This window comes from Macaca thibetana, chromosome 2 (genome assembly GCF_024542745.1).
Source record: "Macaca thibetana thibetana isolate TM-01 chromosome 2, ASM2454274v1, whole genome shotgun sequence".
Classification (NCBI taxonomy): domain Eukaryota; kingdom Metazoa; phylum Chordata; class Mammalia; order Primates; family Cercopithecidae; genus Macaca; species Macaca thibetana.
This window is the reverse complement of record NC_065579.1, coordinates 106345815-106362416: the sequence shown is the minus strand read 5'-3', so window position 1 is coordinate 106362416 and position 16602 is coordinate 106345815. Positions and strand designations below refer to the sequence as shown.

At 53.9% G+C, this 16602-nt stretch overlaps 3 protein-coding genes across 6 annotated transcripts in view; 2 read left to right on the top strand and 1 right to left on the bottom strand.

Moving 5' to 3' along the window:
- RPL29 (ribosomal protein L29) overlaps positions 1-6354 on the top strand; it is a 344283-nt gene extending 337929 nt beyond the window's left edge. The window contains exons 2-5 of one of the 3 annotated variants that reach the window (XM_050781001.1): positions 3788-3885; positions 4219-4263; positions 4581-4645; positions 5858-6354. In XM_050781001.1, the coding sequence (XP_050636958.1) occupies positions 4227-4263; positions 4581-4645; positions 5858-6229 (474 nt within the window). In that variant the 5' untranslated portion in view covers positions 3788-3885; positions 4219-4226 and the 3' untranslated portion in view covers positions 6230-6354. Of the gene's footprint in view, positions 1-3787; positions 3886-4218; positions 4264-4580; positions 4646-5857 lie in introns of those variants that run through there. The other 2 variants (XM_050781000.1, XM_050781002.1) reach the window with 2 other exon arrangements.
- Positions 1-16602, top strand: part of RRP9 (ribosomal RNA processing 9, U3 small nucleolar RNA binding protein) — a 157030-nt gene that overhangs the window by 77663 nt on the left and 62765 nt on the right. The gene's annotated exons all lie outside the window — the stretch shown is intronic.
- Positions 9441-16602, bottom strand: part of LOC126948694 (aminoacylase-1) — a 107517-nt gene continuing 100355 nt past the window's right edge. The window contains exons 2-16 of one of the 2 annotated variants that reach the window (XM_050780929.1): positions 14953-15007; positions 14441-14552; positions 13341-13405; positions 13147-13251; positions 12666-12760; positions 12291-12367; positions 12117-12206; positions 11960-12016; positions 11563-11636; positions 11428-11477; positions 11171-11315; positions 11000-11068; positions 10021-10100; positions 9808-9868; positions 9441-9724 (exon numbers count right to left, since the gene is read on the bottom strand). In XM_050780929.1, coding sequence (XP_050636886.1) covers positions 9560-9724; positions 9808-9868; positions 10021-10100; positions 11000-11068; positions 11171-11315; positions 11428-11477; positions 11563-11636; positions 11960-12016; positions 12117-12206; positions 12291-12367; positions 12666-12760; positions 13147-13251; positions 13341-13405; positions 14441-14534 — 1227 coding nt within the window. In that variant the 5' untranslated portion in view covers positions 14535-14552; positions 14953-15007 and the 3' untranslated portion in view covers positions 9441-9559. The remainder of the gene's footprint in view (positions 9725-9807; positions 9869-10020; positions 10101-10999; positions 11069-11170; positions 11316-11427; positions 11478-11562; positions 11637-11959; positions 12017-12116; positions 12207-12290; positions 12368-12665; positions 12761-13146; positions 13252-13340; positions 13406-14440; positions 14553-14952; positions 15008-16602) is intronic. The other variant, XM_050780928.1, reaches the window with a different exon arrangement.

Genomic DNA, 16602 nt, shown 5'->3' with positions numbered 1-16602 from the left:
AGTTATTTGCCTTTTTGTATGTGTGTGCCAGAGACTCCTTTGACATCTGGTGATATTTATTGACTTCTTCTCAAAATAATGTTTCAAAATATGTAAACTAGATTAGGATTACAAAAGATTTTCATGAGCAGAGAAAGATGTTCACAACTTATGATTAAATGCATAAAATCAGGTTACAGAAGAGTTCATATAGTGTAAGTTTCCATTTATGAAAGGGAGAAGGAGTGAAAAAGGGAGGGAGGAAGAAAAAGAAGGAAGGGAGGGAGGAAGGGAGGAAGAAAGGAAAGAAAGGAGAAATAAAGAAAACTATTCCTAGAAAGAATACTATCTTTATAGACATGGATGGCCCTATCATCCATCCCACTTTGAAAAGCATGACAGGGGCTGGGCATGGTGGCTCACTTGAGGTTAGGAGTTCGAGACCAGCCTGACCAACATGGTGAAACCCCATCTCTACTAAAAATACAAAAATTAGCCAGGTGTGATGGCAGGCGCGTGTAATCCCACCTACTCAGGAGGCTGAGCCAGGAGAATCGCTTAAACCCGGGAGGCAGAGGTTGCAGTGAACTGAGATTGGGTCACTGCACTCTAGCCTGGGCAACAAGAAGAAAACTCCATCTCAAAAAAAAGAAAAAGAAAAGAAAAGCATGACAGGTCAGTGGCTCCAGGTCATGGCCCCCTTTGGCTCCTGAACAGGTCAAGTCACAGCCAAAGTTCCTCATTCTTGTCACCGACTCCCCCTTGCCTAATAGCTGGGATTTCACTCTGGGCCAATCCCTAACACAGCCCCAGTGGTACTGCATGGCCATCGTCCATCACTGAATCTGCCTCCCCCATCAGACCGTGACTTTTTGCTCACTGCTTTTTCTGCCTCTGTCCTAACAGTCTAGCTAAACCAAGTCACTACTCACTTTTTAGGAGCTGTGGGAGTCACTCCCCAGCTGGAAGGCCTGGAATAGCAGGGCAGCCTGGTTCTTTTAAAGTCATCACAGGCTGGGCATGGATTACAGGCCCACCCCCGTAATCCCAGCACTTTGGGAGGCTGAGGAGTGTGGATCACCTGAGGTCAGGAGTTTGAGATCAGCATGGCCAACATGGTAAAACCTCGTCTCTACTAAAAATGCAAAAATTAGCCGGGCATGGTGGCAGGTGCCTGTAATCCCAGCTACTCAGGAGGCTGAGGCAATAGAATCGCTTGAACCCAGGAGGTGGAGGTTGCAGTGAGCCAACATCGCACCATTGTACTCCGGCCTGGGCAATGAGAGCAAAACTCTGTCTCAAAATAAATAAAATAAATAAATAAAATAAAAGTAAATAAATAAAGTCATTGCAGCCCCTGTTGTCAGCCTCTACCCTGGCTTCTCTTTCTCAAGCGTGTGGCAGTCAGACCTCCTCTTCCCTGTCCCAGTCTCCAGAGCTACCGCTTCCACTTCCTGAGCTGAAGACTTGACTTGCTGTCAGGCATCACACCACCCCCACCTCCTGCAGTCCCTACCTCTGCCCACCAGGTTCTCCACCTGTGCTCAGCACCCCACAAGGACTTTGTTCCTGCAGAGACACTCTCCTCTGGGCTCTGCTGTTTCTTTCTTGGCACCAGGTCATCCATCAGTATATAAGCCTGCTTTTCATTCTCCCAACTCACACCTGCCAGATATCTCTCCCCTTTCTCAGGAATGCTTCGGTAAGGAGTCATCCATATGTCCTGCCTCCACAACCTTCTTTCCCCTTCACTCCCCAAACTTCTGCAGTATGCGTCTGTCACTCCATGAACCCGGCTTGTTCAGGAATGTTCACTGGGCATGTGTTTATTAAGCTCTTGCTCTATCTACACTGTGCTGAGTTAGGCAGTGGGAAAAGGTGATCAAACCAGTCCCAAACTCAGGGCTCCTATGATAATGGATACATACACAAGTAAGTAAACAATGCAATTAGAGTATGGGAAAGTTCTATAAAGAAAGCAAACCATGGCCGGGTGCGGTGGCTCATGCCTGTAATCCCAGCACTTTGGGAGGCCGAGGTGGGCGGATCACCTGAGGTCAGGAGTTCAACATCAGCCTGGCCAACATGGTGAAAACCTGTCTCTACTAAAAATAATTCTTTAAAAAAAATAAAAATAAAAATTAGCTGGGCGTGGTGGTGTGCGCCCGTAATCCCAGCTACTCGGGAGGCTGAGGCAGGAGAATCGCTTGAACCCAGGAGGCAGAGGTTGCAGTGAGCCGAGATCGCACCACTGCACTCCAGCCTGGGCGACAGAGTGAGACTCCGTCTAAAAAAAAAAAAAAAAAAAAAGAAAAAGAAAAAAAAAGAGAAAGAAGAGGAAAAGAAAAGAAAGCAAACCATGAGAGGACACAGAATAACTGATGAGATGAGGCAGAGGTTCTCTATTTTAGATAGTGGAGTCCAGGGAGGCCTCTATAGGAAAGAGCACACCATCCAAAAAGCAGGGAGAAGAGCAGTCCAGGTGGCCGGGATAGCAAGTCCAAAGGTCCTGAGGCAGAATACACATCTGTGCGTGGCACAAAAGAAAGGCCATGGGTTTGGAGAGAAATAAATGAAAAAGAGCGGTTGTCAGGGTCAAGTGGGGTAAAGAATTGATCTTCAATGCAAGGGGATGTCCTTGCAGATTTAAGGGACAGGATCTGATTTGTATCTTAAAACAAGTCCCCAAGCCCCACTGCTGTGTGGAAAATGAACTATAGGGGGAAGAGGTGGAGAGGGCAACAGAGTTGTTAGAGGCAGTGCTTACTCAATTCTGATGTCCAACAGGCATCTCACATTTAATGCATCCAACAAAAATATCTGGCTCATCATTCCCCCTCAAAACAAAACAAAGCCCCTGCTCCCCACTCAATCTTCCATCTCTGTAAACAGCCCCACCATTCACCCAGTTGTCAAGCCAAAGACACAGGGGCTATCCTTGCCTCCTTCTTCTCCCTCATCTTCTGTGTCCCAAGTCCAGTCTACTCTTTCCTTGTCCACTCCTCTGCATTCCCACTGTCCTCCCTCAGGCCCTCTCTCCTTCCTCCCCTCTGCTCCTTCTCCACGAAAGAGGTGTGTTTTGTTGTTGTCGTTGTTGTTGTTTTGAGACAGAGTCAGGCCCTGAAGCCCAGGCTGGAGTGCAATGGCGCAATCTTGGTTCACTACAACCTCCACCTCCCAGATTCAAGCAATTCTCCTGCCTCAGCCTCCAGAGTAGCTGGGATTACAGGCGCGTGCCACCACGCCCGGCTAATTTTTTTTTTTTTTTTTTTTGTATTTTTAGTAGAGATGGGGGTTTCACCATGTTGGCCAGGCTGGTCTCGAACTCCTGACCTCATGATCCGCCCATCTCGGCCTCCCAAAGTGCTGGAACTACAGGGGTGCTTTTAGGAACACAGATCGGCCAGGTGCAGTAGAAGGCGGAGGTTGCGGTGGGCCGAGATCGTGCCATTGAACTCTAGCCTGGGTGGAAGAGCGAAACTCCGTCTCAAAAAAAAAAAAAAAAAAAATGAACACAGATCTCCTTGCCTAACATCGATCCCTGAAGGACTTCTTTCTCTTTCAGGATCTTGAATAAGACTTAAGAGCCAGGTCCTGGAGAAACAGAGAGGTGAAGAGGTAGCCTGAAGGGGGCGGAGGCAAGCTCGTAGCACTGCCTCCACGTCCGGCTTGGTTCTTCCGGGCCTCGGAACTTTTCTTCCCGGAGCGGAGGGAAGCCTTTCCAGTAGTACTTTCCGGCGTTATTGACCCTATTTCCCGTGCTGCACCGCAGCCCCTTTCTCTTCCGGTTCTAGGCGCTTCGGGAGCCGCGGCTAAAGGTAAGTGTTGGCCGCGCGGCATCCGATGCCATCCGCGACTTACGAGCGGCGGCGGGGCGCAGGCTGCGGAGAGGACGGGTGACCGACTGTGTGTCTGTGGGGAGCGAAGGCTGCGGGGTGGGAATGGTGTTTCTAGGTCCTAAGAGGGGAATGGCAGGGAAAGCCACTTTATTGGGGAACGCAGCTTTCCGGGGGTAAGGAGTTGATTTCAGGGCATCATTACGTGGGTTTGGGAGTCGGGGACTGGCGTCGGGTCGTGCAGAGTAAGTCGAGACTGGTGGAGGCTGCACATCTTCTGTCTGCAGGCTCGTTTCTGGCTTCTGGTCTCACGTTCCACCGGATGGGTCGGGCGGGGGCCGGGGGGGCAGAGGTGGCCCAGCCTGGAGAGCCCCTAACCCTGATCTCCACTTTTGTCTTCTAGGTGCAGACATGGCCAAGTCCAAGAACCACACCACACACAACCAGTGTAAGTTTTTCCGGCCCTGTCTACATCCCAGACCTTGGCTAGGACTGGTTCAGGCAAACTGGGGCAGGGATGAAGGGGCACGTTTCCATTGTGGGCCTGAGGCTGATTGATTTCACCCAGTAATAACTTTAGGGTTATAGGTTTAGAGATCCACTTGAGATACACAGTGTTTTGCATTTAGTAGCAAGGGTTTCCCATATCTCAAGCGTAGCTGCTGTAGGAAGCGTTGGTTCTCCCAGACTTGCCAGCTGTGATGTTGGGTGGTCTTTATCAGAGGAAAGTTCTTTGTTGGCTTAATTCCCTTTTTTCTCCCACAGCCCGAAAATGGCACAGAAATGGTATCAAGAAACCCCGATCACAAAGATACGAATCTCTTAAGGGGGTGAGTGCACTGAATCACGTGGAAGTGTCTTTTCTTGGTTCCAGGTGCACAGTCAAGGCCTTTCATGTAGTTTTTCTCTTACTTTGGCTTCTGCCTGAGCAGAGCCTAACTGGCCTAGCCAAAGCCTGCAATTCCTTTTTCTACCCTACCAGACCCATAATAAAGCTTTCCTTGGTCTTCCCCAGCCTGAAGTGTAACCCTCTGGTCAGGGCGTAACCTGCTCCTGGCCATCTCCCTTGCTTGGCAGTGGCACTTAGAGTAAGGAGTGGCCTTGTCTGAGTGTGTTCAGGGCACATTCCCACACTGACCAGCCTTATGACCTCGATCTGACCCAGTGCTGTACTTGGGGTCAGCTTCTCTTCCTGTGTCAGGGAGTTCTAAGAATTAGCCAAGAAGGCGGGAGGGTCTAGGGGACGGCTGAGCGTGTCCCCAGTCTGTTCCTCCCCTTTTTCTCTGTGTTCTGTGGAGTAAATCACAAACTCTGGCCGGGCATGGTGGCTCACGCCTGTAATCCCAGTACTTTGGGAGGCTGAGACGGGTGGATCACGAGGTCAGGAGATTGAGACCATCCTGGCTTACTCGGTGAAACCCTGTCTCTACTAAAAATAACCAAAAAATTAGCTGGGCGTGGTGGCGGACGCCTGTAGTCCCAGCTACTTGGGAGGCTGAGGCAGGAGAATTGCATGAACCCGGGAGGCGGAGCTTGCAGTGAGCCGAGATCGCGCCACCACACTCCAGCCTGGGCGTCTGAGCAAGACTCCGTCTCAAAAAAAAAAAAAAAAATCACAAACTCTGTGCCTCGGTTTCCCCATATTCTGCCTCGGCTATAAGTCTTTTGGACCAGACTTGGTATTTAATTGACACCTTCTTCTAAAGATGGGAGCGGGGGTGTCCCTGAGGGGATGTCAGGAAGAAACTTGGTGGAACCCTTGCTGTAGGAAGTTGAAACCCCGCAACCTTGGCAGACAGGGCAGCAAAGCGGCTTGTAATTTTGTTCTTGAAGGAGGTCTGTACAGCATTACCCAGGTGGAGTATCGGCTCCCTGGGGTGGTGGTACCCTTTTTCTGGAAATAGTTTCAAGAGGTTGGGTATTTCCACATTTGAGGTTGACTTGATGCTGTCTTTAGAATACTGGGTACCCCTATGGAGAGAGGCATCAGTGAGAGACTTGGGGACCCACATGCTGCCACCTATACCTTTCCTGCTTTTCAGGTGGACCCCAAGTTCCTGAGGAACATGCGCTTTGCCAAGAAGCACAACAAGAAGGGCCTAAAGAAGATGCAGGCCAACAATGCCAAGGCCATGAGTGCACGTGCCGAGGCTGTCAAGGCCCTCGTAAAGCCCAAGGAGGTTAAGCCCAAGATCCCAAAGGGTGTCAGCCGCAAGCTTGATCGACTTGCCTACATTGCCCACCCCAAGCTTGGGAAGCGTGCTCGTGCTCGCATTGCCAAGGGGCTCCGGCTGTGCCGGCCAAAGGCCAAGGCCAAGGCCAAGGATCAAACCAAGGCCCAGGCTGCAGCTCCAGCTTCAATTCCAGCTCAGGCTCCCAAAGGTGCCCAGGCCACTACAAAGGCTACAGAGTAGGTATCTCTGTCTGCCAACGTGAGGACAGAAGGACTGGTGCGACCCCCCACCCCCACCTCTGGGCTGCCATCTGCATGGGGCTGGGGTCCTCCTGTGCTATTTGTACAAATAAACCTGAGGCAGGATTTGTTAGCCTCTGTCTATGATCCTGGGACTGGGTTTGGTTGCTCCATCTGTTGGTGTGGGAGAAGACATGAGTCTATGGGTGGTGGGGGGTGGGTGAGAGTCAGGAGATGGGGCCGTGTAGTGCAAGAGGAGGACCTAATGAATGAGAAATGATTGAGGGCTTTGGGGAAGCTTGGGCACATTGCTTGCTGGACTGTGTAAGTTGCCGAGCAAAGGGAGTAATTTTTTTTTTTTGAGACAGTCTCCTCTCATCCAGGATGGACTGCAGTGACGCCATCTCACCTCACTGCAAGCTCCGCCGCCTCAGTTCACGCCATTCTCCTGCCTCAGCCTCCCAAGTGGTTCGGACTAAAGGCACCTGCCACCACACCCAGCTAATTTTGTTTTTGTATTTTTAGTAGAGATGGGGTTTCACCATGTTAGCCAGGATGGTCTCGATCTCCTGACCTCGTGATCCGCCTGCCTCAGCCTCCCAAAGTGCTGGGATTACAGGCATGAGCCAGTGCGCCTGGCCCAAAGGGAGAAATCATAAACATCCTCATGAGGTCTTAACGCGTACTCCGAGGGAGGGGAAGGGGCCCCGCTGAGCAGCTCTGCACTCTGGCCTGAGGTGTCCCAGACTTGGGTTCTTTCGGTGCACCTGGTCAGCATCCACTACTCTGGGCTATGTTAGTTCCCCAACAGCTAGGGACCCAGGAAGGCAGATGGTGGTGGCACTGCTTTACTCCCATGACTGGTTCTGACCCTGCTGTGCCCCTGAGTCAGCTGCTTCACATAGAAGTCTTCATCCTCAGCAGTCAGTGAAGCAAGTAGTAAAATAAGCATTTGTGGAGGCTTCCTATAGAAGGCACCAGGTGGGCACTTCCCAGCTGCACTTAATCCTCAAAACCAGCCTTGGACAGTGTAGAAACTCAAAAAAGGGTGCTGTTATGCTACAGCAGCAGGTGCAGCCCATGGCATGTGATCCCCTAATTCCGAAGTAGATATTATGATTATCTTTGTTTCACTGGTGAGAAAATATTGAAGATAATGAAGCTGGGAAGGGGTGGGGGTAGCATTTGATCCTAGGCAGTCCCTGTGGGGCCCTAGGAGGCTTCAGTTGCCCAACCAGGGCTGGGGCTGCTAGCTCTTGACTGTAATCCTGGCAGTCTCTGGGAGGCCAACTGCCCCTTGCCAAGGCGTGTCAGGTAGACATGGGGTTGAAAGGGAGCAGGAGCAGGTTGTGTTCTGAAGGTGGTTTGGCCCAGACAGGCCACCAAGTTGATGACTTCCAAAGTGAGGTCCCAAGTGTTCCTGCCATGAAAAAAGTGATCCCTTTACCAAGTGCCAGTCTGAGGGGGAGGCCAGGTCAGGGCTTCAACTGGGCTTAAGATCACACCCAGCTGCTGCCTTCAGCCTCCAGCTTGTACATGGAATCTGCCTTGTGCTCAGGAAGCACAAATTTCCAGTTCTTGAGTCTCGACTCATGCACCTCCAAGCTCTGTCGTCTAGGGCAAACTATGCTAGTGGAACATGTGTCTTTATTCTTTTGAGAGAGTCTCGCTCTGTCATCCAGGCTGGAATGCAGTGGCGTGATCTCGGCTCACTGCAACCTCCATCCCCTGGGTTCAGACCATTCTCTAGAATCAGCCTCCTGACTATAGGCACATGCCACCACACCTAATTTTTTTGTATTTTCGGTAGACATGGGGTTTTGCCATGTTGCCCATGCTGGGTCTTGAACTCCTGAGCTCAGGCAGTCCGCCCGCCTCAGCCTCCCAAAGTGTTAGGATTACAGGCATGAGCCACTGCCCCTGGCCAGTGAAACCTGTTTCTGCATTGCTAGTGGGACCTGGCATCCATCACAAGACTTCTGTACGGGTTCAATGTAAAGTAAGCCAGTCTAGGCCGGGTACGGTGGCTCACGCCTGTAAACGCAGCACTTTGGGAGGCCGAGGCGGGCAGATCCCCTGAGGACAAGAGATCGAAAACATCCTGCTCAACTTGGTGAAACCCTGTCTCTACTAAAAATAAAAAAATTAGCCAGGCGTGGTGGCGTGGACATGTAGTCCCAGCTACTTGGGAGGCTGAGGCAGGAGAATCCCTTGAACCCGGGAGGCAGATGTGAAACCCCATCTCTACTAAAAATACAAAAAGTAAGCTGGGTGTGGTGGCGGGGGCCTTAGTCCCAGCTACTTAGGAGGCTGAGGCAGAATGGCGTGAACCCAGGAGCTTGCAGTGAGCCGAGGTCGCGCCACTGCACTCCAGCCTGGGCGACAGAGCAAGATTCCGCCTCAAAAAAAAAAAAAAAAAAAACAGTCTAAGTCCTGGCTCCTTGTCAACTGTGAGCAGGAGTCATTGTTAGTACTAAGCCTGCAGTCTGCAGCCAGGCTCTGGACTTCTCTTCTGGCTACAACTAGAATCAAAAAATCCAACCACCCCAACCCACCCATCTCCCCTGCCCCATGCTCAAGGAAGTCAGAACAGGATAGAGCAGATCTCACTAGATCAGGCTCTGCTCTTGGGGCCATAGTTTACTAGTTTACTCGTGGTAAAGCCTGGGGTCCTAGCAAGGCTGACATGGAAACCCACTTCCTAGGCCTATGCACACACAGACCCAGGGTGCTGAGGCCCCTAAGATGAATGGACCTAGTTTACCAGGGCCCCTGCCCCTCTGTGGCCCCTGCTGCCAATACAACGGTGTACAGGTTTTGACAAGAGGCAGCAGTCACCATTGGCCCTCTGCCTGCCCCTCATCTGGCAGGGGCCCAGCTGGTACTATTCTGGTCCTGTCTTAGGATCCCAGATGTACACCCAGGAAGATAGGAGTGGTTCCTGAGGTCCTTAGTATCCCCCTTCGATGGGAACGGAATCCCTGACAGGTCAGAACTAAGTATGGTGGCCACTGAAATAGGAACTGTGGCCCTTTCTTGCTAGGCACAGACATGGCTGGATGGTACTGAATGGGTGTGCTGTATCAAGGCGCACGGAGCAGTGTGGGGTAGTGGGGAAGTGCTCACAGCCAGGCTCAGTTTCCTCATCTGTGAAATGGAGATGGTAACATGTCCCCAAGGAAAGGAAAATTCTTGCTCCACGAGTGCCTTGCTGTTAGTAATTCAGAGACAGCCCTGTCCATAGACTTTATTATTTGGAAGGGGGAAGAGGAGGTCCTTGGCACTGGTTGTGATGGAAGCCCCAGGGGCAAAGGTTGAGGAGTTCCAGGGCTCAGCTCTCACTGGGCAGGGCAGGCACACTGGCAAGGGCAGGCAGTAGGCGTGTATATATGTCCACCCCACGGAGGAACACAGCCTCATGCAGCCGTTCATCGTGGTCGTGCAGTAGCACAGGTGTGCGGTTCAAGGGTGAGAAGCCTAGAGCTGGGACCCCCACCTGCAGGGGCGAGGAGGAGCCATTAAGGGAAAGGCAGCCTCAGGCCCAGTCCACTGCCCAGGCACTCCATGCAAGTGGCTCACCGCACGGATAAAGCGGCTGTCAGTGGCAGCAGGCATGATCTCAGGCTCCAGAGAGAGGTTCCTATAGGAGAAAGAGCCTGATGAATGGAGAGGGAGAAAGGGAAGAATTGAAGGGGCAAGGGAAGGTGGGAGAGAGGCAGGAGAAGGGAGGGGGCAGCAGGAAGGAGAGGAGCAGGGGGCTGGGCTGTGAGGAGAGCTGGCCAGTGTGCTCACATGTCCTTGCAGACCCGGCTAAAAGCTGCCCACCAGGGGTTTGAGTCATCAGTAGGTGTCACTTGGGGGTGCATCCACTTCTGAGGGACGGGAAGGATGGCAGGATCAGGACATGGGCCTGGGCATGTTGCCCTATTTCCCATAGAGTGGGCTGTGCCTGGCACAGAACACCTCCCCACCCCCACTCCTTCACCTACCCAGACATCTGGGTGGCCAGTCCGGCCACAGATCCTCTTTCAGCCCCTCAAATGTCCTAGGTCTGGGATGTTCCCACCCTCCATCTACTTACCTCCTGGGCCATCCTTCAGATCCTACCCCAAGTGCCCCTTCCTCAAGATGGCTCCCCCAGACCTCAGACTAGTTGGATACTCCAGTTAGAGGTTTTCAGAGTGCAAGGGGCCACGCTTTTCTGTACCACATGTATTATATAAAAGTACGGCTGCGCACAGTGGCTCATGCCTGTAATCCCAGTACTTTGCGAGGCCAAGGTGGGTGGACCACTGGAGGCCAGGAGTTCGAGACAACCCTGGCCAACACGGTGAAACCCTGTCTCTACTAAAAATGCAAAAATTAGCTGGGTGTGGTGGCAGGTGCCTGTAATCCCAGCTACTCTGGAGGCTGAGGCACGAGAATTGCTTGAACCCAGGAGGCGGAGGTGAGCCCAGATTGTGCCACTGCACTGCAGCCTGGGTGACGGAGTGAGACTCTCTCAGAAAAAAGTAATATCATATAAATGTTTGATTTATATTTCCCTGTTTCACCATACAGGGGCGTGAACTGTGCCTAATTTTATTCCCCACAGCATTCCCCAGCAACCACAGTAGCATCTACAAACTAATGCTTGTTGGAATAAAATGTGTCTATCATAGATAAAGAAATGCCCAGACATATGCAGACACACCAAGCACACACTCCACTGTTGCACACTTGGGTCTCCCCCAGCTCCCACACTCTCCCATCACATGTCCCAAGTCCATACCTGAGCAAACTCTAAGGTGACCCCCTCGCCAGCTGCCTGGCACCAGCTCTGCAGCTGCTCCTCAAAAGCCTAAGAGAAGGAAGATGAGCTGATCCCTCAGGCTTTCCAGAGGCCTCTAGGACAAGACTGAGGACCCAGGATCCTTCCTCCAAACCCAGGTGGAGGTGGCACCTTGAAGTCCACATCCGGTGCCACACGGAAGTCAAAGCTGGCGCTCATGGTGGCAGGTACCACGTTATAGGCCACGCCACCCTCTAGCTTAGTCAGGTTCACGGACGTCACAGCCCCCTCTTTCAGGTGGGGGTTTGACTGCAGCCTGTGGTGTGGGGACAGGGAAGCAGCAGCAACAGATAGAAGAGGTGGCTCAGACTCTATCCTCTGTGGTACTGCCTCCCAGAGCCACCCCACCACTTCCCAAGCTGCCTCACCTCTGCCATTCCTTCTCCCGGAATGCCAGGATGGAGCTCACAACCTTGTGCTACGAGAACATGAGGTTAAATGGGACAGTGGTCTCAGGATAGAGCCTCCTGAACTCCCAGACTCCCTCCCAGGGTGCCACGTACCAGCTTCTCTGCTGCTGTGTCCTCGATGAAGAGCGAGCCATGGCCTGGCCTCCCAGTGCTGGTGACCCGCACCCCTGGGGAGGTGTAGGGGGAAGGGAGTGTCTTCAGCATGAGGGGCTGGAGAAACAATCCGCCCTGGGGTAGACCCAGGTCTCCCCCTCATTCCAGGCTCCTCTGGCAGGGTCCTGTCCCCGCTCCCATAGCGTAGAGCTTGTTTCTGCCCAGTCAGGGCTTGCCCTCAGGGAAGCTCAGATAGGAAAGAGCTGGGAGGCAGAGGCTCTGGGTTCGAGGCCTTCTCAGGCCTCAACTTTTGCTGTGCAACCCTTCATAGGACCGTGCCCTTTCTGGCCTAGCCTCCCACCTGTAGAGTGAGCCCTCCCTCCAAGCTCATACTTACACCAGGGACTCCGCTCACTATAAAAGACAGTGAAGGCATCACTGGGGTTGGCTATGCCTGAGGAGGGAAAGGGGGTTCAGAGGGTGGAGCAGCCCAGTCCCCACTAGCAGCCTCCTACTCCCTGCCTGGCTGCTCATCAGCTTGCCAACCTGCTCACCCTCATCCAGGGCAAATCCTGCCCTCAGGGCGTGGAACTCAGGCCGCTGCACGAACAGCTCCATGCCTTGGTGACCCCCAACCTCCTCATCTGTAAAAGCAGCAGGGCCATGAGATGAGGAGGCTGCCTCACCCCCACCCTCCCCTTTCCCAGAGGTATCTGAACCACTCCTACCAGGCACAAAGGTCATGTGGATGGTTCTGGGGAACCGGTGGCCCTCCACCTTCAGCCTCCTCACAGCCTCCAGGTACCTGAGGGGGCATAAGCCAGGTGCTGGGGGAGCCACCAGATGCTCAGGCTGGCCCGGCAGGCAGGGCCAGTAGGCTGGAGTCCTGTGCCCTGGACTTTACCCTGATAGGGACTCCAGAAAGTCCATGCTCCTCTCTGGGCTGCATCTCCCTATCGATGTAATGGTCATGGAAGTAATTCCTGTCCAAGGGGTCAAGGTGTCCCTTGGCCTTAAGTTTCTCCAATCACCCCTCCAGGTCCTGGGTCAATCCACTAGACCAGTGGGGACATTGTGGAGGAGTGGGAATGGAGGACACTCACTGGATGCTGACGCACTTCATGTCTTGGGCACCCCTGGCATAGATGTAGCCCTCAGAATCCTTGAAGGCCTCAAAGGGGTCGTGACTCCAATGTTCCTGGGGGCAGGGATGGGAAGAGGGGCCCAAACCTCCAATTTAGCCATTAATCCACTCTGGTCAACAGTGGCCCTTCCCTAGGAGCCCACCATAGGGTTGGAGTGACAGGTGGAGTGGTGGGGGAGGAAAGACGGGGGCTGAAGAAGGCAGCTGATTGCCATCCCCCATCACTGTCTCCTGCTTCCCACCCCCTAGTCCCTACCCCACTCTGGCCCAGATCTTGTTGCTGGACGAAGGCTGCTTGAGTGGTGTAATGTCATAAGGATGTTGAAAGTCAGTGCCAGGACTGGGACCAGGACCATGCGCTCCCTGAGGCTGGATCCTGGGGTCTGCATCATGTCTGTCCCTCACGTCTGCAATGCCCACCGCCCCAGGCCCTTACACACCTTGAAGACAGGCACCACATCCGTGTGGGAGTTGAGCAAGATGGAGGAGAGTGCAGGGTTGGTGCCTGGCCAGGTCAACACGGTCACCACATAGCCAGGTGCCACCTGGAGATGGTCAGGAGGGGAGGTGGTCTGAGCAGGGTGAGGAAGTGCCCAGGCCCACCTCCCTTCCCTGCTTAGGGCCCCAGGCTCACCTCCACTTTCTGACAGCCCAGGCCCAGCTGGCGGGCTCTCTCCTCAAAGAAGGCCACAGCAGCTCCTGGAGGCACAGAGTGTCTGGGGCTGCTTCTGCCTACTCACAGCTTCCCACCAGCCCAGGCAGCCCGGAGAAGGGAGCACACCCAGAAATGGGCTGCTGCCTCCCCAACACACTCCATATCCCTCAGAGACACTTGCATTTCCATCCCCAAGAAAGAAGATATTTTTGGCTATTCAGTGACCCTTTCTGGAAGGCCAGGGGGTGTCCAGCGTTGGAGGAAGGTGTTATCTTCCTTAAATATGGGAAACTATGGCACAGTGACATGAAGAGATTCACCCACCATGACTCAGTTGATTAATCACAAAGGAGGAATTTGGGCCCACGTTCAGAATTCCCAGTCACCAATTTTTTTTTTTTCTTTCTTCCTTTTTTTTGGGGCGGGGGACAAGGTCTCACTCTGTCACCAAGGCTGCAGTGAAGCGGTGCGATCTCGGCTCCACTGCAACCTCGACTTCCCAGGCTCAAGTGATCCTCCCCCTCAACCTCCGGAGTAGCTGGGACTACAGGTGTGCCTCCGTTCCTGACTAATTTTTGTATTTTTCTGTAGAGACAGAGTCTTGCCATGTTGCCCAAGCCAGTCTTGAACTCCTGGGCCCAAGCAATCTGCCAGCCTCAACCTCCTGAAGCGCTGGGATAAAAGGCAGGAGCCACCTCCCAGGCCCTAACCACCAAGCTTGATTCCCTAAGGGCTGTGGCCTTTGTCCAGCCTCAGTGGGCTTCTGGAGGGCTTCTCCTTCCCCTGTGGCTGCCTGAGGATTCCCCCACCACTCCTGCCCTGGGGAGTGAGGTGAAGCTTTTCTTTAACCAGCTGCCATGAGTAACCTTGGGCAGCAGCAGAGCGTCTGGGGAAAGGATTCCTCCATAACCTGGAGGGGCTGCCTCAGTCTATTTACTTAGGCGATGACTGGAGGGGTTGGGGAGCCATTTGGACAGCAGAGGGGGGCTCAGCTGGGTGACAGGTGTTGGAGGCTGGTTTAGAGCACAGTCCCCGTCCGTTAGGCCCCGTCACAGGCTCTGGAACCACCGTCTTCTCACCATAGTCAGGCTTGGGCTGGACGGTGCGGATGCGCAGGTACTGGCGGAAGAGCGTCACTGATGGATGCTCCTCTTCGGGACCCTTGCTGGTCATGGCGCTGCGCGTGGTGAGCTGGGGGCAAAGTGAATGGCTAACTACCCCTCCCAGCCCCTGGACCCGGTGCGCTCCTGCACACAGCCCGTCCCTACGGCGGCTCCCGGATTTCCCACAGGGGTAGGTAAGGAGCACCCATTCTGTTTCAACTCTGGGCTGTCTGCTTCCAGCACATTTCCTTATTTAATCCCCCAAAAGAGCCCCATGAAGTTTGTGCTCAGAATGCCCACTTTACAGAGGAGAAAGCCGAGAGGCTCAGAGAGGTTCGAGGACAGCTCAGAGTAGCCCAGCGAGGTGTGAACCCAGACTTGTACTCCCCCATCCCTCAAACAACAACAGCAAAAAAACCCAACGCCTCCCAATTGCCCAGCTTTCAAGCCACGGAGCCCGTCTCTCTATCCCTCCCGAGGGACCCCACCTCACTCTCCTGTCGCTGAGTTCACGCTCGCCTCCCAGCGCCCGCCCCTGACTGTGGCCTGGACTTAGGGTCCTGCGAGGTCGCAGGCTCAGGACCGCCCCCGTCCGCCCACCACGTGTCCGGGGCCGGATGTCGGGGCGGAGCCCAAAGACCGCCAGTGAGGGCCGTCCCAGCGCTTGCGGCCGCGTCGGCGCGGAAGTCCCCGCCCGCCTCTGGTTCGGGCCTCAGCGGGATTACTGGAGGCTTAGATCAGGATCCCGCCCCCGGGCAGCGGCCGCCGCAGCCAGCGCCGCCCCGTGAGCTGCGAGCTCCTGGCTGGCTCCGCCTTGACCGGCCCGGCCCGCCCCGCCCCACACCACAGGCCTGCCACTCCTGCCCCCGGAGCTCAGGACGGTCCCATTCCCTAAGTACGCCTCCTCCTTCAGCCCCCGGATAGGGCGGGAGCAAAAGGGTCCGCCCCGAGGCTGTGAAGATGCAGAGCTGAAAAGCTCCTTGGCAAGTCTCCAACAGCTCTCCTGTGCAGGCCTCAGCCCCTCGGGGAGGTCCTCCCTAACGCCTCAGCTGCGCTTGTACTGACGTTATTGGTCATTATCTGTCTGCCCACACTGTGAGCTCCACTTCCTGCGAGATTCTGCCCCTGGCCGTGCCGACTCCGGACACTGTGCCAGAAATGGGAATAAACGCATGGACAAGAGCACGTGTGATGGTGTGAGCGTGCCACTGCGTGTGCAGTCTATCAGTGGGTATGATTGTGTATGGGACAGTGTGAGATGGTGGGTCGGTGTGATGATGTCACTGTGAGTGGATGTACTTGTGACCCTGGATGACAGTGTGAGGAAACTGGCTCTTCTGCAGCCACCGGAGCGGGAGGCTAAACAGGCACAGGTGTACCACTGACCCCCTGCAGGCCACAGCTGCAGTTGCCCACTTGTGCCCCAGCTGCCCTTTGTACTCCCAGCCAGGTCTGCCCTCTGCTCCAGGGGCTGAGTCAGCTTGGGGAAGGGTGAGGGACAAAGACTTAAATCTCTAGGCCAAGGAGGCACGCTGGGGGGAGGGGTTCTGTCCCACCTTTCCTGAGGTTTAAGTCTTGGCTGCTCTCACATAACATGAGGGCAAATGAACTTTAACTCATAACAATGCTGGCTAATTCTTTATTCAGTTATTTTTTTGATACAGTCTCACTCTGTCATGTGGGCAACTAGATTTTAACTCATAACAATGCTGGCTAATTATTTACCTATTTATTCATGCGGGCAAATAGACTGTAACTCATAACAATGCTGGCTAATTATTTAGCTATTTATTTTTTTTGAGATGGAGTCTCGGCTGGGCGCGGTGGCTCAAGCCTGTAATCCCGGCACTTTGGGAGGCCGAGACGGGCGGATCACGAGGTCAGGAGATCGAGACCATCCTGGCTAACATGGTGAAACCCCGTCTCTACTAAAAAATACAAAAAACTAGCCGGGCGCGGTGGCGGGCGCCTGTAGTCCCAGCTACTCGGGAGGCTGAGGCAGGAGAATGGCGTAAACCCGGGAGGCGGAGCTTGCAGTGAGCTGAGATCCGGCCACTGCACTCCAGCCTGGGCGACAGAGCAAGACTCCGTCTCAAAAAAAAAAAAAAAAAAAAAAAAAGTTGGAGTCTCGCTCTGTT